Source organism: Bos taurus, chromosome 20, assembly GCF_002263795.3.
Source record: "Bos taurus isolate L1 Dominette 01449 registration number 42190680 breed Hereford chromosome 20, ARS-UCD2.0, whole genome shotgun sequence".
Lineage (NCBI taxonomy): Eukaryota > Metazoa > Chordata > Mammalia > Artiodactyla > Bovidae > Bos > Bos taurus.
The window spans coordinates 55,893,478-55,919,335 of record NC_037347.1 but is presented as its reverse complement, the minus strand read 5'-3'; the positions used below and the strand labels follow the sequence as shown (position 1 = coordinate 55,919,335).

Genomic DNA, 25,858 nt, shown 5'->3' with positions numbered 1-25,858 from the left:
TTCATGTTAGGCTTTGCCATAGACTTGGCGTCATCTTTTTCACTGTAATCTGTTTGACATTATCCCTAAGAACTTTATAGTCTCCTGGTTCTAGATGAAGTGATTAATTAATCCAAATTCATATTTTCAAAGTAGAAACTTGGCAGTGTATGGGACCTTTGTATGATGCAAGTTGTCCTATATAGAAAAATGCCTAGATAATAGTGCAGAGAGAGAGATATAAATAGAAATAGCATTGAAGTCATAATATTGTAAACTTCAGGCCATATGGAGAAATACTCTGTTAATCATTTTCTTGTTTTGTTTTATACACCAGTTAATGTATGCCAGTGATTTTCATTGTCACAGAATTACATCATTGTTCATTGACAAAGTAACAAAAATACAGAATTATACTGAGAAGAAATGGAACTGGGAAATGTCATGAAGTATGTAGTCATTGTAGGAAGACGATAGTACACATAATCCCTGTGGTTTCCAGGTAGTTAATGCCTAGAAACTGTGTCATTATGCAAGGTTGCATTTTCTGAAGAGAGTCAGTGCTATAACTGGGACTTGCATTTTTCATCTGAAGATATGAGAAGCCAACTAATGAATGTAACCAACAAAGTGCTACCTAAATGATGGTGATCATCATTTAGGTGATCATCTGCATATCAGAACATCTAAAATTCAGTACATGGGCTGAGATAAACATTTTACATTTAATCACCAGAACTTTTGCTTTCAGAATGCAGAATGGTTCTTGAGAGTTCTTTGGATGACCCAGCTATCTAGAGTGACCCAGCTATCTAGAATGCCCAATGGCACACTTTTCCTTAGACCTGCCTCTAAGAACTGAAATTTTAAAGTTGGTGATGACAACCTTATTATTTCTCCAAATTAAACTCCTTTCAATCCAATATTTACCCCATTCTCTCTCACTGAACACAACCAGCTTACTTAGTGCTTTATTTCAGACTAAAGAAAGGAAAGAGTACATAGGAGTCCCAGAAACATCTTATTTTTCTGGAAAACCATAACACTTTCACAATGGCTAGAATATTGATTAGGTCCTATCCTGGTAGGTAGGATTTTGAGTTCCTGTGTCTTAAAACACAGACAGTTGTGATGGAAAGCAAAGGAATTATATGGGCAGAGTGGCTGAGCCGTGTGTTTTCACAGGGTAGCCAGGTTATTTGAGAACCTTAGTCAGTGGAAGGGGCGGAACTGCTTTCTATAGAGACTACTCAGAACCAGGTTGGCTCAGTGACTCCACTCACATAGTCTACCAGCGGTTCCTTTTCTTAGCACTGGGAACAGGGAAACTATTCCAGTGGGCTTCAAGTTCCTACTACCATCCCTTTACTTTTGGTGCAGGATGGAGTCAAGATTTAAATCCTTTACTGCTAGATACTTTATCTTGCCTCTGAAGCTGTCCTCCTCAAAAAGTTTGTAGGATTGAATATTTGGCTTCAGTTTCTATAAGTTAAAGTACGGAGAAAGACTGGATCCAGAGGAAGAGCAGATATTCATATGCAGTAAAGGGAGGTAAAGAGGAGTATTTGCAGTCCCCTGGAGAAGTGGCAAAGAACCCGCTTGCCAGCGCAGAAGACAAAAGAGAGTCGGGTTCCCTGTGGGTTGGGAAGATCCCCTGGAGAAGGGAATGGCAACCCACTCCAGTATTCTTGCCTGGAGAATCCCATGGACAGAGGAGCCTGGCAGGCTACAGTCCATGGAGTTGCACAGAGTTGGACACGACTGAAGCAACTTAGCACGCAGTGAATCTTTGTTCTTACTGTATTAAAGTCACCATGACCTCATGCTGATATTCCCAAAGCAAAGATGTTGGTATTAAAAATCTATGACTGGAACTCTTTCCCAACTTATGATAAACTCCAAACAAAATCCTCTCAAATGTTGCATTCCAAGTAGCTCTGTAACAGTGCAGCTGTGTCCTAGTTCTGTGTGGTATAGCTTTCCATTACAATAGATGTAGAAATGAATTACCCCTTGATTTTGGAAACAAGCAACTCATGAGAGATCTCTTAGGTAAAACTATTTTCTAGTCAGATTCTAAACATGCAAGGGAATCCATGAAAAGATACAGGCCTTTGTGAGCAAATGAAAAAAATTTTTTTTTCTTAGAAGAAATATTCCATTTTCTGGGCTCAATTCAGTTCAAAGCAAAACAAAGCAAAAATGGTCCCTTCCAAAGGAAATGATAATACTGTGAGTGAGTGCTAGGTGGCTTGTTTTGGACATGAGTTGTAAAGAAAATATTTATAATTTTTCCAAAACGACACTTTGTCCTCTGCCTGTCTACTTTTATTTTCCCAAAATGAAAGCTGAGTTTCAGTTTGGTAGGCTATGCTGATGTGCATGCTTAGTTGTTTTAATCGTGTCCGACTCTGTGTGACTATGCACTGCAGCCCACCAGTCTCCTCTGTCCATGGGATTCTCCAGGCAAGAATACTAGAGTGGGTTGCCATGCTTTACTCCAGGGGATCTTTCTGACCTGCGTTTCCTACATTGCAGGCATGTTCTTTAAAAACATATTGGGAAAGTCCTGGATGAGTTGATCATAAGAGAATTTGCAAGAATTGTGGTTCATCTAATACAGATGTAATTTTGCCCAGCATGTCCTGGGATTGTGTGTACAAAATAAACACAAACTGAGATAATTTGAATGGCTAAGGACCATCTTCCGTGTTCTCTGACAGCCTTCCTGGAGCAAAAGGATCAAAGAATTTGAAGAGCTTTGTGGAGGTGACTATCTTTGTCTATTAGAGTATCATTATTACCATATAATATTTCAAATTATTTCTTCACCTGAATGCCTCAAAGAAAATTTTTTTAAGGTTTGCAGTAGTGGTGATATGTAGAATTACATTTTTTTCTCTTCATAGATATATATTAGTATTCAACTTGGTAGTTGACCATTACCTTGTAAACAGGAATTCCATTTACAAGAAAATAAATACTTGTTAGCTCGAAGACTCACCAAAATCCTCCAAATATTTGTGTTGGAGAAACAATTAAAATCTGATTTCAAGGCCATTTATTATTTACTTCATGTATTTATTTCTGAGGCCCAAAAACATGGATGTGATCTCTTTCTGAGTCCTGATGGGAAGTGTAGGCAAAGAACTGGACTCCGGGGCTTCATACCCGCCACTGATCTTCCCTCTGATTCTCATGGCTTCTCTCCTGTTTTCCCCCCTTCCCTTCCAGGTTGCTTTCATCACATAGCAGTGCTAGAATGTCACTTTCTCTCTTCACCAAAAAGCAGTTTTCATTCTTCTGGAGTATTTGTGTATATAGCCAAGTGGGATTAATTAACTAGATAGTTATAAGAATGGAGGAGCAGATAGTCACACGTTTATAAGAATGGAGGAGCAGATAGTCACACGACAGCTGTGAGCCATTTAGAATACTGTAGTACCTGAAAAATATGAAATGATTTGGGACTTTATAAAAGAAAAGTTTCATCTGTGGGAAAAAACAGATAGGTGGTGGCATTTGACTGTTACCTTCCTTCATAAGCATTCTATGTTTAGCTTATTACCCAAGATAAAGTGTAGATCAGTTTTTTTTTTTTTTTTTTGCCTTTCACATATGTATATAATATGAGTAAAATGAAGAGTTTTAATTGAATTTGGATTCTCTCTTCATCCTGAGAACTGAAAGGGAGTTTTTTTTCTTGTTTCCATGGACCAGGTGATGGAGAATTAGTGGGAAGATAAAATGATGTTTCTTCTATGATCACTCTGAGTATGAGCTCAAATTGGGAGGAAGTAGATTTGGTGACTGATCCATAATTTTTACTTCTGTCTGGGAAATGATTTCTTGGTATAATAGACTGACTGTTTATATTTTTAAAAGATTTCTAACCTCAAGAATCTTAAGTACATTAAAGAATCAAATCAAAGAAGTAGACTAATATTAATATTAGCAGTATGGGGGTAATAGGTGACAAGGGCTTCCCAGATGGTGCCAGTGCAGGGGACGCTAGAGATACAGGTTCCAACCCTGGGTCAGGATGATCCCCTGAGGAGGGTATGCCAATCCACTGCAGTATTCTTGCCTGGAGAATCCCATGGACAGTGGAGCCTGGCAGGCTACCGTCCACAGGGTCACAGTCGGATACACCTAAAGCAACTCAGCATGCACGCACAGGTGGCGACAACAGATAACCACACAGACTTCTTTTCCACATATATCCAGTCAGCAGGAGCATCCTTGGAACACAGATACCAAAAATCTTGATGCCATTTAAAAATATTTTAATCACAGTGCTTCTAATTCCTGATTCTGGATCTTGTGTGTGTGTGGAACCTGTGTCCTACTATTCTCCTACAGTTTACAAGCACATGATTATCTAAGAATTGCAGAATTAAATGATGGGGGAAAGAACTAGCACTTATTGCAGGCTCATGAAATGGCACGTGCAACGTCTGCATGAAGTGATTCCTGTTCAACATCTCAAGATTAAAAACAGTGAAGTTTCTCTCTCTTGATGTTGATCGGCAGTTGTTTTCTAGGCCAGTTTGAAGCCATCAGTCCGTAGTTTTGGCCCTTGTAACATACAATTCTTTTGTAATTTCCAAGGACAACTCCTGAGTTTGCTTTCCTCTGAGATGTTGTAACTAATAAATCAACTTTAGTGTTTGGTTGTCATATCAACATGGAGAGCATAGTTCAGTGCACAGGTCTGAGTTTTCCTGCTGTGTCACTCAATGGCTGGTAAATGTCCCAATGTGGAGAAATGCAGAGGTCGCCTAGCCCTTTCATTATAGCTTGAAAATGAAAGTTGCTCAATTGCGTCCGACTCTTTGTGACCCCATGGGCTATACAGGCCATGAAATTCTGTAGGCCAGAATATTGGAGTGGGTAGCCTTTCTCTTTTCCAGGGGATATTCCCAACCCAGGGATCAAACCCAGGTCTCCCACATTGCAGGTGGATTCTGTACCAGCTGAGCCACAAGGGAAGCCCAAGAATACTAGAGTGGTTAGCCGATCCCTTCTCCAGCAGGTCTTCCCGAACCAGCGTCTCCTGCATTGCAGGTGGATTCTTTCCCAACTGAGCTATCAGGGAAAGATTTGGGTTTAAGTACCTTCCAGGATGGATTACTTGTTGATGGGCTTGTGTGTGTGTTTAACTGTTTTTTGTTGTTGTTGTTGTTTTTTTTTAATTTAGAAGTTCAAACTTCTGAATTTCTACACCAACTGATTTCTTTCAAAATTATAAGTGATAGAAATAAGAGAAAAAATATATGCCCACCACCCCTTATTTCTTTAGGATTTTGATACAAAGCTCCATTAGCAAATGGGATGATAAAAAGTTACAGGGACAGAGGGTACCAGAAAATCTGAAATTTGTCCTAATCATGTCAACATCTTGGGTTTTGAGTCACCCTAGATCTGCACCAGCCTTGTGACTCAGGATGGGTACCCTTCCTGAGAGGAGAACTTTGCCCGCTTGCTAGTTTCTCGGTAGAGTTCTCTATGACGACCTAGACCATGCCATCCTGCCTCACCTAGTTTTGTAGGACTTGGCCTTTTTCTTTTATGACACTGCTCCATGAACTCAGCCTGTTAGAATTTGGATAGGGATAAAAGGAAGATACTAATGGTATACTTATGATCTCATGGTGCTGTTGAGAAGATTAACATATTTGGGATTAGGGTTGCTCCTGGATCCCTGGAAACAGATAATAGACTTGAAATTAGAATTCTAATTCATCCCTGGTTGTTAGCAAGCTTTTCACCCATATTTTCTTGAGAAATAATCAGACTGTTCTGCTTTTCCAGTGTTCTAGAAAATTCTGTAAGACTCCCTCTGATACCTCACTATAACTAACATAGAAAAATTTGCAAAAAGTAATAGTGTTTATTAACTTTCAAAGACCAGTAGGAATTGAGACATACTTTCTTACTTAGAATTTGATTATGTATGTTCATTTCCTGCCCAGAAACAAAGAATAGGATTGGTCCTAATTGTGTTTCAGAACATCAATTTTAGTAAAGTAGATTTTAGGTTTGTAAACTAACATGACTCTAAGTCTCTAGGGATACCTGTATACAATTTCATGCTGTGTATTTCAGAGAGGACACTTGGTTATGGTCATATGCCCACCACATTTATACTTTGTCTTCTGTACTGTCTTAAGTTGGTTCATGGGTTTCTATTATGGAATTGGGAGAAGATCCTACAGGCAGACCTGTCAGGTTTTCTATTTCTTAGCTGGAGAAGGCAATGGCACCCCACTGCAGTACTCTTGCCTGGAAAATCCCATGGACAGTGGAGCCTGGTGGACTGCAGTCCATTGGGTCACTAAGAGTCAGACACGACTGAGCGACTTCACTTTCTCTTTTCACTTTCACGCATTGGAGAAGGAAATGGCAACCCACTCCAGTGTTCTTGCCTGGAGAATCCCAGGGACAGGGGAACCTGGTGGGCTGCCGTCTATGGGGTTGCACAAAGTCGGACACGACTGAAGTGACTTAGCAGCAGCAACAGCAGCTCTAACCTATTGTACCAAAATATCTTGAAATATCAGAGTTGACATTTTGACATGCACCATTCATACATGCATACTGGGTAATTTAGAATTCAGTGAAAGAGTTTAAACTATAATTTAAAATACTGCTCCAGTTTATTTTTTCATATTTTCATTTATTGTTTTGTGATTGCTTAGGGGATAAAGGTGCATTTAAAGTTTTTTTGCCATATATGCTTGCATTCACTTCTGAGGGAAAAATAACCAAAAATTAAATTAAATATAGCCTGTCGGATGTCTGAAGTAGGTTATGACCAAAGTCACTCCCCTTTGAAAAAGAAATGTGTATAAGAGAAATTCTTACTTTGATAACATAATAAAGGTCTTCTTTGAGAACAGGAACAGTATTTTCGTCATCTTTTGGTTTATTGCCTTTTTTTTCCCTCCCCAACTATTAAAGTCATTCCGGACAGGAAGTTCACGTACATCATGGTGAGACAGATTTTGACTGAAGAATAGCACTTTTGTATCTAACACCCGGCTCTTAAATAAGATAAATGTAGGTTATCACTGTCCTGAATCATGAGTCCAAGGAATGGAATGAATAAGCAGAAAATTTTCTATTCTAAATGGAAAATACTTAAAAAAAAAAAAAATCACAGAGTACAATATAATTCTGCCAGGGGTCAGTTCTGACCTGAAACAGAACCAGAGGTGCCCCCTGTGTGTGGGGACACCGTGTACGTTCTCTCCTCTCTGTCTTTTCTCCTGAACTTGTTTGTGGGGAAGAAAGAGAATATTGCCATGTGATTTTTGCCACATTTCATCAAGGAAAAGCAACCAATTTGCCTCTAAAGAGCAACATTTCAGTGGATTCCCATTGATACATGATGCCATAAAAATATATCTGAACTAAATTTATACCTGATTATTGATTTGGGTGAATGCTTTAGTACCAGAGGAGAAAGATTCAGGATCAAGTACACTCACAGGTTCTTACACCAGAGTCAGTGTCAGCCTCCAGGGAGTTGGAGACTTACCTTTGAGGGAAAAGGCCGTTAATGACCATTAAATTTGAGTATCTAGTTTGAATTCGCATCAGGAAATTGATCATGAAGGACATTGTTATATTACTATGAAACTATTTCTTTTAAGCCAAAAATACCTTCAAAAGCAATGAATACAAGTCTGACACAATTAACAAACCAAATGTAACCGGTGACACTCTTTTCTGAGCAATAGTTTTCCTTTAATGGGTCCTTCTTAATACTGAGATAGACCAAATCCTCCTTGCCTTTGGTCTTTGAAGATGTGAGTGCATATACGAATAGTGGAGTTTGAAGCTTGAGATTATTTTCTTGAAATTTGAGATCTGTGTGATTTTTTTCCAGCTGTGTCATTTCTCTGGAATGTGTTTTAAAATCATGACACCTTTCGCTAGTTCCCCCAGAAATCTAAAACGGCTGTCACTGCCATTTTGTTCCGTCCTTGGGGTCTGAGCTGGACATGAGGAAGCAGATCCACAAATAGTGGCTCCGTTTCTCTTTGCAGTTGACAGTCTTAGTCTTTTTAATCACTGTTGTTTGATTTTAGCTGGGTATGTCCTTGGCTTACTACTGATCAGATACTTTAAATGATTCATTGTTTAAATTTTATTTTATTAACTGTGATGAAATACTTGTAACATACGATTTACTGTGTTTACCATTCTAAGGTGCATGGTTCAGTAGTGTTCTGAACCCTTTACTTTGTAAATAGAAGCCTCTTTCAGTTTTTATATTTGACAAGCATCTTAGCGCTGCTGTAGCTAATTACCATAGATTGAGTGGCTTGTCGGAGAAGGCAGTGGCACCCCACTCCAGTACTCTTGCCTGGAAAATCCCATGGACGGAGGAGCCTGGTAGGCTGCAGTCCATGGGGTCACTAAGAGTCGGATGTGACTGAGCGACTTCACTTTCACTTTTCACTTTCATGCACTGGAGAAGGAAATGGCAACCCACTCCAGTGTTCTTGCCTGGAGAATCCCAGGGATGGGGGAGCCTGGTGGGCTGCCTTCTGTGGGGTCGCACAGAGTCGGACACGACTGAAGCGACTTAGCAGCAGCAGCAGAGTGGCTTGTAAACAATAACAATTGATTTCTCACAGTTCTGCTAGGGTGGGAAGTCCTAGATCAAGATGTGGGCAGATTTGGTATCTGGTGAGGACCTGCTTTGAGATTATAGGGGGCTGGTTCTTGGCTTTGAGGGCACATGGGGAAGGGGGCCAGAGAGGTCTGTGCTGGGGTTGCTTCTATGAGGGTGCTAATCTGTCCATGAGGGCCCCACCCACATGTCCTAATCACCTCTGCAAGGTCACCCACCCCACCCTGCTTCCTAATACCATCACCTGGGGGTTTAGAATGTCAACCCATGAATTTGGGGGGACACAGACATTCTGTCTACAGCCTCGAGTAACTCTTTCTTGTTTTGTTTTATGTCGTGTTGTTACAGAACTCCAAGATGGGAGGCAAACTGAGCAAGAAGAAGAAGGGGTACAATGTGAATGATGAGAAGGCCAAGGACAAAGACAAGAAGGCTGAAGGGGCTGGGACAGAAGAGGAGGGAACCCCAAAGGAGAATGAGGCCCAGGCTGCTGCCGAGACCCCAGAGGTGAAGGAGGGCAAAGAGGAGAAGCCGGAGAAGGATGCCCAGGACACCACCAAGCCCGAAGACAAGGAAGGCGAGAAAGATGCCGAGGCAGCCAAGGAAGATGCCCCGAAGGCAGAGCCTGAGCCGACGGAGGGGGCCGAGGGCAAGCCAGAGCCCCCCAAAGATGCTGAGCAGGAGCCGGCGGCTGCCTCAGGCCCCTCCACTGGCGGCGACGCCCCCAAAGCTTCGGAGGCTGAGGCAGCAGAGCCTGCGGCCCCCACCAAGGATGACAAGAGCAAGGAGGGAGGGGACGCCACAAAGACTGAGGCTCCCGCCGCTCCTGCCGCGCAGGAGACGAAAAGTGACGGGGCCCCAGCTTCAGACTCAAAACCCAGCAGCACTGAGGCTGCCCCATCCTCCAAGGAGACGCCGGCAGCCACGGAAGCGCCGAGTTCCACGCCCAAGGCTCAGGCCCCCGCAGCCCCCGCAGACGAGGTCAAACCTGCCGAGACCCCGGCAGCTAATTCCGATCAAACCGTAGCAGTGAAAGAGTAACAAAGGACAGCCTATGGAAAGAAAGAAAAAAGAATACAGCTTAACGACGACCTGTCTCTCTTGTCTCTCTCTCTCTCTCTCTGTCTCTCTCTCTCCTATACTAACTTGTTTCAAATCGGAAGTAATCATATGTATTGCCCAAGAATAAGGATGTGGTCCCATCAAAGGGAGGGAGGGGGTGGGGAGAATCCAAATAGTATTTTTGTGGGGAAATATCTAATATACCTTCAGTCAACTCTACCAATCAGCCCTGGATTTTCAAGATCAATGTCTGAAAGTGCAGTACATCTTTTGTACCTGAACTGCTGTCACACGCGCTCCTGCCACTAAGATCTGAACATCTTGTCTTTCTGCAAGGGGCGGGGGGTGGGGAGTGAGGCGTTTGATTCTGCCCGCAGGGCTGTGCCAAGGCAATCAGATGTTTATGAAAGCAGTATTTTCTGTGTTTTCTTTTTCATTTACAGCTTTTCTTATTTTGATATTTTTTTAATGTTGTGGATGAATGCCAACTTTCAGACAGCCCACCGTAGCCTGTCCACATGTATCTTGATGCCAATACTCCATTTTTCCTCCCCCGGTCTTTTTGGGAATAACAAACATTCTCTCATCCTACTTAGCCTCCCTAGATTTCTCATGACGAGTTAATGCATGTCCGTGGTTGGGTGCACCTGTAGTTCTGTTTATTGGTCAGTGGAAATGAAAAAAATAAATAAAAAAAGTCTGCGTTCATTGCAGTTCCGTTTTCTCTTCCATTCTGTGTCACAGACACCAACACACCACTCATTGGAAAATGGAAAAACATAAAAATTAAAAAAAAAACAAAAACAAAAAAAAATGTACAATGGATGCATTGAAATTATATGTAATTGTATAAATGGTGCAACAGTAATAAAGTTAAACAATTAAAATGAAGTCATGAAGACTACTGGTTTTCTTTTTACCACCATTACCCTTCCCTGCTCCTGGGTCATTGCCTCAGTAGAGAACAGAACAATTATTGGGAGTTTTCTTGGGTATATTTGGATAGAAAAATAAAGCAGGATCTTCAAGGTTATTTGTTTAAAAAATGAGCTGGATCAGTGTCAGTCTACGGAGATATACTCTTAAAAAAATGAGGATGTGATTAATTAAAAGTCACATTTTGAATGAAATACATTGTAAAACAATAAATGGATTTGAACTTAAAGGCTGGGTAGAAGAGAATCATAAGGTCTTATAGATAGATAACATGCAGGTAAGTGGTGAAACCACTGAAGGTTATTTTATCTGTTTGTAAACATATTCATGGTAGCTGTGGACTGAAAGCAGACACGAAACCGGCCTTTACAGTGACTGGATTCCTGTTCCAGTTTTGCACTGATGACTGAGGGACTGAGGGCTTTTAAGTCACTTCTTTTTTCTTTACAATATTGTATTGGTTTTGCCATACATCAACATGAATCTGCCACGGGTGTACACATGTTCCCCATCCTGAACCCCCTTCCCACCTCCCTCCCCATACTATCCCTCTGGGTCATCCCAGTGCACCAGACCCAAGCTTCCTGTATCCTGCATCGAACCTGGGCTGGTGATTCATTTCTTATACGATATTATAAATGTTTTAATGGCATTCTCCCAAATCATCCTCCCTCTCCCACAGAGTCCAAAAGACTGTTCTATACATCTGTGTCTCTTTTGCTGTCTTGCATACAGGGTTGTCGTTACCATCTTTCTAAATTCCATATATATGCATTAGTATACTGTATTGGTGTTTTTCTTTCTGGCTTCACTCTGTATAATAGGCTCCAGTTTCATCCACCTCATTAGAACTGATTCAAATGTATTCTTTTTAACAGCAGAGTAATACTCCATTGTGTATATGTACCACAGCTTTCTTATCCATTCATCTGCTGATGGACATCTAGGTTGCTTCCATGTCCTGGCTATTATAAACAGTGCTGCGATGAACATTGCAGGCTTCTCTCTTACATGTAAGGGGGTTAAAACAAACCCGTTTCCTTCTGAAATACTAGCTTGTGTATATGCCTGGTGATGGTTTTATGGGGTGGACAGGTATGTCCCAACAGAAGGTATGTCACCTCTGTGACACACCTTGCTTTCTCCCCCAGGACTGGAATGGCGACCCCAGGCTGCTCATATTCCATAGATGGGGAAGGGTTGGGAAATTGGTATCAGCAGTCGCTTTTATGGAGCAGTGAGGCAGGTGCATCAGTCCTTTAACCTAAGAAAAGAAGGAATTGTCTCAAATCTCTTGGTGGTGGTTTAGGTCTTTTGCAGTTGGTTATTAAAAGCCAAATCTCAAATATAAAGCACTTAAAAGTGAAGTGAATCCTGAAAAGTGAAGGTTGCTCAGTCATGTCAGACTCTGACCCCAAGGACTGTTACAGTTCATGGAATTCTCCAGGCCATTTACTGGAGTAAGTAGCCTTTCCCTTCTCCAGGGGATCTAACCAACCCAGGGATCAAACCCAGGTCTCCCGCATGCAGGCAGATTCTTTACCAGCTGAGCCACTAGGGAAGCCCAAGAGTACTGGAGTGGGTAGCCTATCCCTTCTCCAGGGGATCATCCCAACCCAAGAATCCAACCGGGGTCTCCTGCATTGCAGGCGGATTCTTTACCAACTGAGCTATCAGGGAAGCCCCGAAGTTAATCCTAGACAAAGATTTCTCATGATTGAGTCCATGAAATGGCAGGTTTGAGAAGAGTGGGTTGGGTGGTAATAGAGAAATAATAGTAATAGAGTAATAAATAGACCCTGACCTAGGAAATTTTCTTTAGAATTTGTGAAGGGCCAGTATACTGGAATTAATCCCCCAAATTAGTTCATCCTCATCCACTAGTGAACAGTGGATGAGGAGGGACCTTATTCGGTTTTTATGGGTTACATTACACAGGATTAAAAAAGGAGAAGTCCCCTCCAATTATCATCTCAGTAGTCTAGACTGTACCACACTTAAGATGTTGCCAGTGGGTTATACTGGAGAAGAAGAAACGGTGAAACTGGATACTAGGGTTCAATGCGGTTTCTTGTTTCTATAGTGAAATAAATTTGAACTCTTAATGCTTGAAAGCACAGCAAGAAATATGTAAACACATTAACCACCAAGCAGCTGTTTTAGGTAAGAAAAATAGCAGAGAAATGTCCACATTATTACCAGTGTGTCCTGGCCTATGTAAAATAGCTCGGGGGTGGATTAGTGGTGCTGGTAGAAAGAGAACAGATTCTTTGAACCATGGAGGGTATTTAAATGATTACTAATATTAAGTACCATGCATTTCTTGCAGATAGATGTGCTCGTTGATGAAAGTCATATAAATTCACTCTCTTCATCCTTTTCTCATAAAAAACTCACTAGGCTTTTGGGTGATTAGAACAATCAAATCAGTCTCTTGGATTAGTGTTTATCGCTATAAATTCCCATTTAGGGATAAACGAAAGCAAGGAGGCACTTTCCTTAGTTTATTTACACTTAAAGTTGTGTGGGAGAATTAAAAAATCCGAGTTATTTTTCTCTTTTCTAACTCCAGTCGGTGTTCCAGCAATGAAAAATTATCAGAAATGTGGTCCTCCAAGTACCAAAATCAGAATTTCAACCCAACAGTGGTTCATGACATTTAATTTTACTGTAGTGAAGAAAACCTTGGTTTCAAGTTGTGTATTCAGCAGAACGTGTTTTGTGTGTGGGAGTGATGCACTCAGCCCGGAAATGTTGAGCGTCCATTTTAACTCTGGAGGAAGCTCAATTGCTCCGTTCTCGTGAATGATCTTAAATAAAGGGAAGGTACTGCATAGACTTGTGCGTCACTGGCAAGTTATTTGGGGACTCACCACATGTTTGGCTCACCACTTCATGTGTATTTAACATCTGCTTTACGGAGAAGAAAGGGTTCCACTCACTGGGTGCCAATGTACCTACAGCAAAAGCAACGGAGAGTGAAATGAGCCTTTCCACAGTGACCAGCTTTGTCCCTTTACCTTGAATCTCCTGTCCAGTAGCTAACACTGCTGCTGCATGTTAGGGATGGACTCAAGTCCTCAAGAGCTGGTGTGTGCCATGGTGATCCCGCCTGGCCTCAACCCTAAGAGCAGGCCATCTTCAGCCTGTCTGTGGTCACTGATGCAGAGGCCTCACATGGCCACCATCCAGGAACCACATTTGCCATTGTTCGAGGAGTCAAGGCCAAGGTTCGGTGTACACTAGGCACATGGTTGTCAACCATCTGGTGCTGATAAAATCTAGACATTCTTTAGTTGCCTCAGTTGGGAAAATTATTAAATGCAGCAGCTACACACTTTGTTCTCATAAAACATCCCCAAATCTTAATTTTCATGAAATGAAATACCATGCTCTATTGAAACACATTATCTTCATTGTAACACTCAACATCAATTGATGTCCATCCACTGTCAAAACTGGCTTAGGAACACACATTGACATTGTTTCTTTACAGACATAAGGCTTTGACATGTAGTAAATTTCACTCAAGTTTTATTTATGGAAAAAAAATTACTATTTAGATAATTTACTATTTTGTTGTAATCCAAATTCTTTCCTCAAGATTGATGAGATTAGTTCTCATTCTTTTGATTTCTATTTCCCAGCATAACAGTGCAGTTATTTTACTCTTTATTTTTAACCAATTTACACAATATTGGAAATCAGATGCTTGGAAGATAATTTTCTTACCATCAAATCTAAATGAAATCCTTTCTGGGTAGAGTAACCTTGATTTAGGATTTCCTCTTTCATCACTTTAAATATATCCTTCCATTCACTTCTGGCCTGCAGAGTTTCTGTTGAAAAATCATCTGTTAGCCTTATGGGGATTCCTTTGTATGTCATTTTTTGCTTTTCCCTTGTGGCTTTTAATAGTTTTCCTTTCTGTTTAATTTTTGTTAGTTTGATTAATTATGTATCTTTGTATATTTCTCTTTGGATTTATCCTGTATCGGACTCTGGGCTTCCTGGATTTGAGTGACTATTTCCTTGTTGGTGGGAATGTAAATTGATACAGCCACTATGGAGAACAGTATGTGGAGTCCTTAAAAAGCTACGAATAGAACTACATTATGGCCCAACAATCCCGCTACTGGGCATATAACCTGAGAAAAGCACTAGTGAAAGATATGCGTGTACCCTGGGTGTCCCTGGTTCCTCAGTGGTAAAGAATCTGCCCACAAGGCAGGCTTGGATTGTATCCCCGAGTCAGGAAGATCCCCTGGGGGAGGGCATGGCAACCCATTCCAGTATCCTTACCTGGAGAATCCTATGGACATAGGAGCCTGGCAGGCTAGAGTCCAAAGGGTCACAAAGAATTGGACACACTGATGTGACTGAGCATGCACACGTGTACCCCAGTGTTCATTCAGCACTTTTAACAATAGCTAGGGCATGGAAGTGATAGCTTAAAGTGAGCAATGTCAGATTCATGATCTACAAAGAAGAAGATTTAGCTTCTGGACCAGGGACCAGGCTTGATCACTCAAAAGGTTTTATATAGCAGAGTTTTCAGTTTAGTTCAGTTCAGGCACTCAGTCATGTACAACTCTTTGTGACCCCATGGACTGCAGCACTCCAGGCATCCCTGCCCATCACCAACTCCCAGAGCTTGCTCAAACTCATATCCATTGAGTTGGTGATGCCGTCCATTCATCTCATCCTCTGTTGTCCCCTTATCCTCGTGCCGTCAATCTTTCCCAACATCTGGGTCTTTCCAATGAGTCAGTTCTTCGCATCCTGTGGCCAAAGTATTGGAGCTTCAGCTTCAGCATCAATCCTTCCAATGAGTATTCGGGATTGATTTCCTTTAGGATGGACTGGTTGGATCTCTTTGCAGTCCAAAGGACTCTCAAGAGTCTTCTCCAACACCACAGTTCAAAAGCATCAATTCTTCTGGGCTCAGCTTGCTTTATGGTCCAACTCTCACATCCATACATGACTACTGGAAAAACCATAGCTTTGACTAGATGGACTTTTGTTGGTAAAGTAATGTCTGCTTTTTAATATGCTGTCCAGGTTGATCATAGCTTTTCTTCCAAGGAGCAAATGTCTTTTAATTTCATGGCTGCAGTCACCATCTGCAGTGATTTCGGAAACCAAAAAAATAAAGTCTGTCACTGTATCCATTGTTTCCCCATCTATTTGCCATGAAATGATGGGACTGGATGCCATGATCTTAGTTTTTTGAATGTTGAGCTTTGAGCCAACTTTTTCACTCTCCTCTCTTGCTTTCATGAAGAGGCTCTTTAGTTCCTCTTTTCTTTCTGCCATAAGGATGGTGTCATCTGCATACCTGAGGTTATTGATATTTCTTGAAATATTGATTCCAACTTGTGCTTCATCCAGCCTGGCATTTCACATGATGCATGATGTCTTCTGTATATAAGTTAAATAGGCAGGGTGACAATATACAGCCTTGACGTACTCCTTTCCCAATTTGGAACCAGTCTGTTGTTCCATATCCAGTTCTAACTGTTGCTTCTTGGCCTGCATACACATGTCTCAGGAGGCAGGTCAAGTGGTCTGGTATTCCTATCTCTTTAAGAATTTTCCACAGTTTGTTGTGGTCCACACAGTCAAAGGCTTCGGCATAGTCAATAAAGCAGAAGTAGATGTTTTTCTGGAGCTCTCTTGCTTTTTTTATGATCCAACACACGTTGGCAATTTGATCTCTGTTTTTTCTGCCTTTTCTAAATCCAGCTTGAACATCTGGATATTCTTGGTTCACATACTGTTGAAGCTTCATTTGGAGAATTTTGAGCATTTCTTTGCTAGCGTGTGAGATGAGTGCAATTATGCGGTAGTTTGAATATTCTTTGGTGTTACCTTTCTTGGGGATTGGAATGAAAACTGACCTTTTCCAGTCCTGTGGCCACTGCTGAGTTTTCCAAATTTGCTGGCAAATTTAGTGCAGCACTTTCACAGCATCATCTTTTAGGATTTGAAATAGCTCAGCTGGAATTCCATCACTTCCACTAGCTTTGTTCATAGTGACTTGACTTTGGACTCCAGGATGTCTCGCTCTAGGTGAGTGATCACACCACTGTGACTATCTGGGTTGTGAAGATCATTTTTGTATAATTCTGTGTATTCTTGCCACCTCTTCTTCATATCTTCTGCTTCTGTTAGGTCTATACCATTTCTATCTTTATAGTACCCATCTTTGCAAGAAATGTTTCCCTGGTATCTCTAATTTTCTTGAAGAGATTCATCTCTCCTTGCTATAGCAGAATTTTATTCAAGTATAAAAAGAGAGAGGAAGCTTCTGACATAGACATCAGAAGGGGGACGGAGCGTGCTCCCTTTGCTAGTCTTAGCAAGAGAGCTATATACATTTTTCAATTTGTTATTACAGTAAATCAGAAGAATGTCTCAATTTTGTAAAGGTCTTACCAGACCAACTCCCATGATTTACATTTTAAGATAAAGGGATTAGAGCTAACAATAGAAAGATCTTCCTAGACCCACTGCCATAATATACATTTAAAGATGACAGAATTAGTCAAAAGGGTCATAAGAAGTAGAAACATGTCCTGGAGCAGGATACATTGTTGTTATATAATCACTGGTACAGAGTTTAAGCTGAGTTGTTTGTTTTGTAATCATCAGCTCTAGGCTTAAAGAAAAAAACGTTTTATGAGATGAAGGAATGTAGAAAAAAAGTTTATCCTTTTCTCCTTCTCAAGAGCCCCAGACCCCTTTCAACTCCTCTGAGACCCCAGACTTCTCATCAACTTGCCTAAGAATTGACTCTCTCAGAAGCAACCAGATACCCATCAACAGATGAATGGATACAGAAATTGTGGTACGTATACACAATGGAATATTACTCAACTGTTAAAAAGAATGCATTTGAGTCAGTCCTAATGAGGTGGATGAACCTAGGGCTTATTAGAGGGAAGTAAGTCAGAAAGAGACAAGTGTGTATATTACCACGTGTATGGAATCTAGAAGGATGGTGCTGATGAACCTATTTGCAGGGCAGCAATGGAGATGCAGACAGAGAACAGACTTATGGACACAGTGGGGGAAAGAGAAGGTGGGATGAATTGAGAGAATAGCATGGAAACATATATATTACCATATGTAAAATAAGTAGCAAGTGGGAATTTGCTATGTGACACAGGGAGCTCAACCCAGTGCTCTATGACAACTTAAAGGGGTGGGATGGAGAGGGAAATGGGAGAGGGATTCAGGAAGGAGGGGATATATGCGTACTTGTGGCTGATTCATGTTGATATATGGCAGAAAGCAACACAGTAGTGTAAAGCAATTATCCTCCAATTAAAAAAATGCTAAGATGAAGGAAAAAACAATATACCAAATAGCAGTGCCACTGATATTTGTGGGATTAATCAGATGAATTTTTCTTTGCATCCTTATAAATGGAGACCAAATTTTCCTCATTTATAACTGACATTGTTTTGGTCAGCCAAGTAGTTCATGTTTTAAATGTTTAGTCAATGACTGCTTTTTGGCCAGGAGTTTTTAACCCTTCCTGTTCATGGGAAAGTGAAGAGAGTAATTCAGAGAGTTTTTCATAAAAGTATTTGTCTTTTTAAAAGTTTATGTATTTTTTGACTGTGCCATGCAGCATGCAGGATCTTAGTTCCACAACCAAGGATTGAACCTGTGCCCCCTGTATTAGGAGTGCAGTTTTAAATAAAGATATATGTCCTTGATTAAAAAGAAAAAAGTTTCTTTTCATGAGCCTATATGCCTTGTGCCTTTTTAAGGATAAAAATTTTATTAGTGTATGAAATCTCAAAATCCACGAACCATTGGTTAAGTACATTTCTCCAAACTTCTTTAGTCATTTTATTAAAAGCAATTTTTCTTCTGAAGCTGTGTACTTCCATTCACTTACATATTTAAATTCCTGGAGGGAAATCTTTTTGCAAAAGAACTATGCTCTTGAAAAAGGATGCTTGGCACAACTGTACACATTGAAATAGAAAATTGAATAGCAATATCATATATCTCTATCTCATGTACACTTGACCTTCATATTTTCCTAAGGCCCAAATATCACATTTGTTCCTCATTTCATTTCCTTTGAAGGTGGTTTTATGTTTCTCCCAAGTTTCCCTCTGAGTCCAGGAGAATTCACATTTAACATCATTTATTTGTAAATTAATAAGCCTTCTATAATGTATCTACTTCTTTTGCTTTAACTCCCCCAGATTCATGTCTTTACTGGTCAAATGACAAAATGATGGCACGATAAGCACCAATTTAGAATCATCAAGAAAGCTTTCGTATTTGCTTTCTTCACATATGTTTTTGATTATGTAGTCCAGGATTTAAGAGTAAGAAAAAAGAGTCCAAAAATGTTGTATTGAGGAATTCTCATCTTGAATACGGCTTTACATCTATTTCCCTAATTCTAAGGCAGTTTCAGATAAAGGAAAACCAAGCCAGACAGGCTGTAGGCTTCCCCAAAGGCATAGGTGTCGGACAGTCTACTAAAGCTTAAAACGAAATTTGCTATTTTAAACTTATATAAATATTCTGATACATTAAAAATGTATATCTTAAAGACTCAGTTTCAGTCACTAGATAGACTACTGGCAACCTCACTATCTTTTGGCCTTTAAGCTGTGAATTTATTCAAGTAGAAACAATGTTGAAATAGGCACCAAAGACTATTCTTGCCTTGTTGACTAAATTAATCCTTAATATCAGTTGGTTTGTATTTAAGAGCCACACATTCAGAAACTCTGGCCCATCAATGTTGTTACTCAAAGGAAAAAGGCACTTTTTTTTTTAAACTAGAGGAAACCATAGTTACTTGTAATACATTTTTGTTAACAAAAAGAACAGTGAAAAAAACTGAAAAAGAAAAAAAAAAAAATCCCTGAGCCCCTAAAATGAAAGCAATCCTCTTAATGGAAGGGAAAGACTACATTTCAGTACTTTACTGACAGAAAGAGCCCTGTTTGGAGATTTGCCATAAGCAGAAGGGAATGACACGTCTGATTACAATCACCTTTTACGCAGGTTTGGGAAATTTGATCTGACAGGTGAACCCCGTTAAAAGCACTGACTAGAAGAACAGCAGTCCTGTAGCAGCAGTGAACAATTTCCATCCTCAGCACAGACATCTAAGAATAGAGCTGCCTCTCAGCCGGAACCACCCACTGCAGCCACCAGAGTCTGACTAGTATGCAAATTCCCCAGAGGGTGCTTTTCCTTCTTCTTCTTCTTGAATAAAAAAAAAAAAAAATATATATATATATATATATATTTTTTTTTTTAGCTGTGTATAATAGAGCCTATATTTTACTTGCTACCTATTCATCTGCTTTCTCTATCAGGGGCTGAAAAATGCCTTGACATTCAGGGCAAAGTCTAAGTTTTCTAAATAACACATGCACACACAGACACACACACACTAGTAAAAACAACGAAACCAAAAATAACATAAATAGAAGACAAAAAAGAGTTACTTACATTTCTGATGCTAGCCAGAATTTCATTATAACTTAAAAAAAAAATCTTTTATTTCCTCTCTTCCTCTGTATTTTGTCTTTCCCATCAAGTTTCCTACTTCTATTTTTTTTTCCTTGATCAACTAGTGAAATTCTAAAAAGATATTGCCACTGTCTCCTTCCTCCTTTCCTTCCTTCCTTCCTTCCTTCCTTCCTTCCTTCTGCCCACTGAATTCACACTGAGGCAAATACATACCCTGGGTAAAAACTGTAAAAAGTATATACATCATAAGTGTGTACTTTCTACATACACATCAAGTGTACTGTTTTGTTTTTTACTTTGCACAACACATTATTTATTTGTTCTTTGCTCAGAAAGAATAATGTACTTTTCTTGGAACTCATCTGTACTTTATTTACTTTCCCCCTCCCCCCACTTATCTATAAGAATAACAGGGAGATTAGTTCAGTTCAGTAGCTCAATAGTGTCTGACTCTTTGTGACCCCATGAATCACAGGACCAGGCCTCCCTGTCCATCACCAACTCCCGGAGTTCACTCAAACTCATGTCCATCAAGTTGGTGATGCCATCTAGCCATCTCATCCTCTGTCGTCCCCTTCTCCTCCTGTCCCTAATCCCTCCCAGCATCAAGGTCTTTTCCAATGAGTCAACTCTTTGCATGAGGTGGCCAAAGTACTGGAGTTTCAGCCTCCCCATCAGTCCTTCCAATGAACACCCAGGACTGATCTCCTTTAGGATGGACTGGTTGGATCTCCTTGCAGTCCAAGGGACTCTCAAGAGTCTTTTCCAACACCACAGTTCAAAAGCATCAATTCTTCGGAGCTCAGATTTCTTCACAGTCCAACTCTCACATCCATACATGACTACTGGAAAAACCATAGCCTTGACTAGACGGACCTTTGTTGGCAAAGTAATATCTCTGTTTTTCAATATGCTATCTAGTTTGGTCATAACTTTCCTTCCAAGGAGTAAGCATCTTTTAATTTCATGGCTGCAATCACCATCTGCAGTGATTTTGGAGCCCAGAAAAATAAAGTCTGACACTGTTTCCCCATCTATTTCCCATGAAGTGATGGGACCAGATGATCTTCGTTTTCTGAAAGTTGAGCTTTAAGCCAACTTTTTCACTCTTCTCTTTCACTTTCATCAAGAGGCTTTTTAGTTCCTCTTCACTTTCTGCCATATGGGTGGTGTCATCTGCACATCTGAGGTTACTGATATTTCTCTCGGCAATCTTGATTCCAGCTTGTGCTTCTTCCAGCCCAGCGTTTCTCATGATGTACTCTGCATATAAGTTAAATAAGCAGGGTGACAATATACAGCTTTGACATACTCCTTTTCCTTATTTGGAACCAGTCTGTTGTTCCATGTCCAGTTCTAACTGTTGCTTCCTGACCTGCATATAGGTTTCTCAAGAGGCAAGTCAGGTGGTCTGGTATTCCCATCTCTTTCAGAATTTCCCACAGTTTATTGTGATCCACACAGTCAAAGGCTTTGGCATAGTCAATAAAGCAGAAATAGATGTTTTTCTGGAACTCTCTTGCTTTTTCCATGATCCAGCGATATTGGCAACAGGGAGATTAAGGAGGATTAAATCAGAATCTAAAATAATTTTAAATGGTCTTTGATGTGGAGTGCTCATTAAAAGGGAATCCTAAAGGTTTCACATCAAGAAACTCTTCCAGAAGGCAGGGCAGTGGTTCTGAAATGTCATACAACCTGACTACCTAAAAACTTCTAGGATATTGAAATAAACAAAATCCAGGCACCAAGCCATGATTTTGAACCAGCAGTTCCTATGGAAGGCAGAGGGAGGGGAAGAGTTTCACAAAGCCCTTCTTTGGGAGTTCACTGCGATAGTGTGACTTTCATACAATTTTCAAAGAGACTTGGGTTAGAATCTGTTTTTCAGGATAATTTGATCTTAAGTAAATTACTTAACATCTCTGAGGCTCACTTACCTCATTAGGAAAAAGGAATAATAATAAGCTGCAGTGAATATTTTTTAGCAAGAGCCAGAAGTAACCAACTCTTGATATATACTCAATGAACCACAGCAAAGGTTTTAGTTTCTAAAAAAGCTGAGATTGTAAGCTCTGGCTTGTCTTTAAATTGCAAAGGAAAATGTAATGGGAAGACATTTCTTAATGTTTCCTTGGACATACAAAGACAATGACTATGGACTTGAGACTCAAGTTATCCTGGACGAAACAGCCTAGTTTGTAGTGCTGGGAGAGTGTGTAATTTCCTTGGTTTTGTCTTGCTGCAGCAAGAGGCGTGAGGGCAGGCCAACCCCAAATGAGGAGCCTCAACAAGTCTTGGCTCCCTCTTTTTATGTCTTTTATCTCCTCCCCCTTGAGCCTGCCCTATGCAAATTAGGCCTAGCCAGCAGGGGAGCATGTTTGTTTCACCCGAGGTTCTCACTCAGGCCCAAGGATACTTCCTTTGCTCCCTTTTCGCGGGCCTTTTCTGTCTTTTAGCCACCACCATTTTGGACCCCTTTTTCCTATTCTAACTACTTAACAGTAGGAAAAAAATAAAACACACATGCAAGGCATGGAAACCACTTGGTGTGGGGAGGTGGGGAAGGTCAAAATCCAAGATGGCTTTCCTGAGAATGTTCATATTAGGTTACTGAGATAACTAAGATATGAGTCAATGAAGGAGAATGAATCCCCTTTGTGTATGGCAGGTGAAGAACTTGGAATCCTATCTCTATTGTGTAGTTAACTTTGTGAACTGAGGACAGCATTAACTTCTTAGAGCCTCAATATGCTAATCTGAAAATTAGAGAACATGCCTGTCTAGGGATGGGGGTGGGGAATTGTGAAGAGAATCAAAGGATGTGTTTGGCACAGTGTATGAGTGTTACCAGGACTGTTGCCCCAGAATCATACCTCTGTCTCTCCCTGATGGAAACCAACTACTCTTATCTAAGTTTCAGGAAGAAGCTGCAGAGAGAACAAAGCAAGAACTGGATAGAACCTGCTAGGCCCAAGGTGGAAGTCTTGACTTACGGTAGACCTTGAACTTCATTGTAATACATTAGAATGCTAAAGACACACCCACCAGGGCCATGACTGCCATAATAACAGCCAGAAAAGCCCCCAAAGTGCAAGTGGTCTCAGTTGTGTCCAACTCTTTTTGACCCCATGTACTGTAACCCTCCAGGCCTCTCTGTCCATGGGATTTCCCAGGCAATAATACTGGAGTGGGCAGCCATTCATTTCTCCAGGGGATCTTCCCCTTCCAGGGATCACACCCAGGTCTCTTGCAATACAGGCAGATTCTTTACTGTCTGAGCCACCAGGAAAGCCCATATAACTACTGAAAATGAATGTAGCATTGGTTCCAGGTAAAGTCACACCCCGGTTCTCAGATAAGTCATGACTATTCCTCTGGGGAAAGAGTATTTACTGTGACTGAGGCAGACCAGCTGGAGTGCTGGGCAGATAGCTTGGTAGTGTTAGGTAGGTAGAATAGGGAAAAGGAGTCCAAAATGGTGGTGACTAAAAGACAAGGAAGTTCCGAGGACCAGAGTGAAGACTTCAGGCAGAACAAACAGCACTCCTGGCTAAGCCCAATTTGCATAGGGCAGACCCAGGTGGAGGAAAAAACATATAAAAGGGGGAGCCAAAGCGCTTTCTCTCGGACTCTATCTCCTGCGTGTGTGTGCGCACGCGCGCGCGCTCTCTCTCTCTCTCTCTCTCTCTCTCCCCTCCCTCCCTCCCCACACACTCCTCCACTCTCTTCTCTTCGAGTCTTGGATTCTCCTGCTATCTTCTAAATAAAATGGAGCTGTAACACTGATTTGCCTAAGAGCTGTAACACGGTTTGTCCAAGACCCGAGAGCTGTGATGCACCGAGGGCTTTAATGTCCATTGCTCCAAATCCTTGTTTTGACGAGACAAAGAACCGAGGAACATACACTCGCGTGACTTCTATGGTGCTGTGACTCAGATATAACCTGGCTGAAACAACCTCTGCGTGGAAGAGGCCAAGCACAACAGGAGACCAACTCAGCAAAGCTCCCGCGCTAGAAGCGGAAGGCGAAGAAACCCAGCGCAGGGGAAGGCCCATGGTGCTGGAAACCGGGACAGCGAAAAACAAACTCAGCAGAAAGCTCATGCGGCCCAGTCTCAGATTCCAGAAGACCTCCAGTTAAGGTAAGAGGTCCTCGCTCCTATGGCTGGAGGGACCTTTACAATCTCTCGTTTCTTGTTTCCTCGAACCTCCCGCGAACAGGCGGGCAGCAGGGGCACAAGTGAGGGACTCTGGAGAGGCTGCTCCTCAGCATGTCCCAAAGGCACTATCTGCTGAGCCCCAGTAGCTGTTATACAAGCCGGTGGGGGTTCTTCTGTCCTTTCTCTTCTCTGTGCCAAAGATCAGACCAATGAAACTGTGAGCACCGGTCAGATATTTAGCAAATTTTCCAGTGGGCTATGAAGGGGATTCCTTGGCATGTTTTACCCACTGCTTTTTCCTCCTGTCCTTCAGCTCTCTCCCGGGACTCAAGCCGGGCCAAAACTAATGAAACTCAGGCTCTGATGTCTCATTGCAAAAATTCATTGAGAGACAAAGCAATAAGAGGTAGATTTGTTAGGATCCAGAGAGAAGCCACCCTCCAGGATGTGAACCATTGCCAAGGGCAAGGGCTTCGGCCCTGGTATTAGGCCTGGCTAGGTTTTGTGAGGGGATGGAATTCATATGCTAATGAGTGAGAGGATCATCCCAGCCATTGGGGAACCACCCACTCCTCCCTCTTCTGACCTTGTGCCTTGGCGCTGTCTTGCCACCTCTGCGTGTGTCTGTTGGTTTATAGATTGGGGATTAAGTTTTACTTGAATTTGACTTGTCATCTTGGACCCAATTGATTTTAATTAGTTTACATTATACCCTTGTGCTATGTCATTCTTTCAAAGGTTGTGCTCTGCCCCCTTCCCTCCTGTTTCATGCTCTTTTTCTGAGCCCCATCCAGACCCACAAGACTGCCTCTACAATCTTCTGGAGAGACAACCAGAAAATAGCTGGCCTTGGGAGGGAAATACTCTATAATATCCAACCCCCTAATCCTACCCAATACTGGTCACACTGGAGATCTTGGGGACGCCCAAACTCCAGTCTGGGGGGTCCCAGGAGGTCATCACGCCTTGACCTGCCTAGGGATCGGTCTTCAAAAGGTTGTCATGCCTCAACCTGTTCGGGGATCCTCTAGTCCCAGGGGTCCCAGGAGGTTGTCAGGCCTCGATCTGCCCAGGGACCCAATCCTCGGGAGGCTGTCATGCCTCGACCTGCCTGGGGATTCGATCTCTAGGAGGCTGTCATGCCTCAGTCTGCCTGGGGATCTGCACCCTGACCCGGGGACACCTGGCTCTCAGGTTGTAACAGTTCTGGGTAGGATAAGCTTTAGAAAGACTCACGCCTAAGGAAGTCCACCCATGGAAACATAAAGAAGCCTATTACTTGTGGGACTGTGCCCAGTCTCAGCAATAACTCAGGAGCCCAATGAGAACCCCATTGCCTTTCTGGAGAGGCTAAAAAAGGCAAGTTTACCAACCTGGACTTAGTCTCTTACGAGGGATGGGCGATTTTAAAGGACAAATTCCTGTCCCAATGTGCATCAGATATCAGAATTAAGTCACAACAACTACAACAGCAGAACCCTGCTGCCTCTTTAGATGAGATGGTCCAGACAGCCACCAATACCTTTTATAACAGAACAGGAGAAGGAGGCCAAGG

General features: G+C 41.5%; 1 protein-coding gene across 3 annotated transcripts in view; it reads left to right on the top strand.

The window, feature by feature from the left end:
* BASP1 (brain abundant membrane attached signal protein 1) overlaps positions 1–10,576 on the top strand; it is a 55,398-nt gene extending 44,822 nt beyond the window's left edge. For all 3 annotated transcript variants that reach the window (XM_024981219.2, NM_174780.3, XM_024981215.2), the window contains 1 exon segment: positions 8,972–10,576. In XM_024981219.2, coding sequence (XP_024836987.1) covers positions 8,981–9,664 — 684 coding nt within the window. In that variant the 5' untranslated portion in view covers positions 8,972–8,980 and the 3' untranslated portion in view covers positions 9,665–10,576.
* The last annotated feature ends 15,282 nt before the right edge of the window (positions 10,577–25,858 follow it).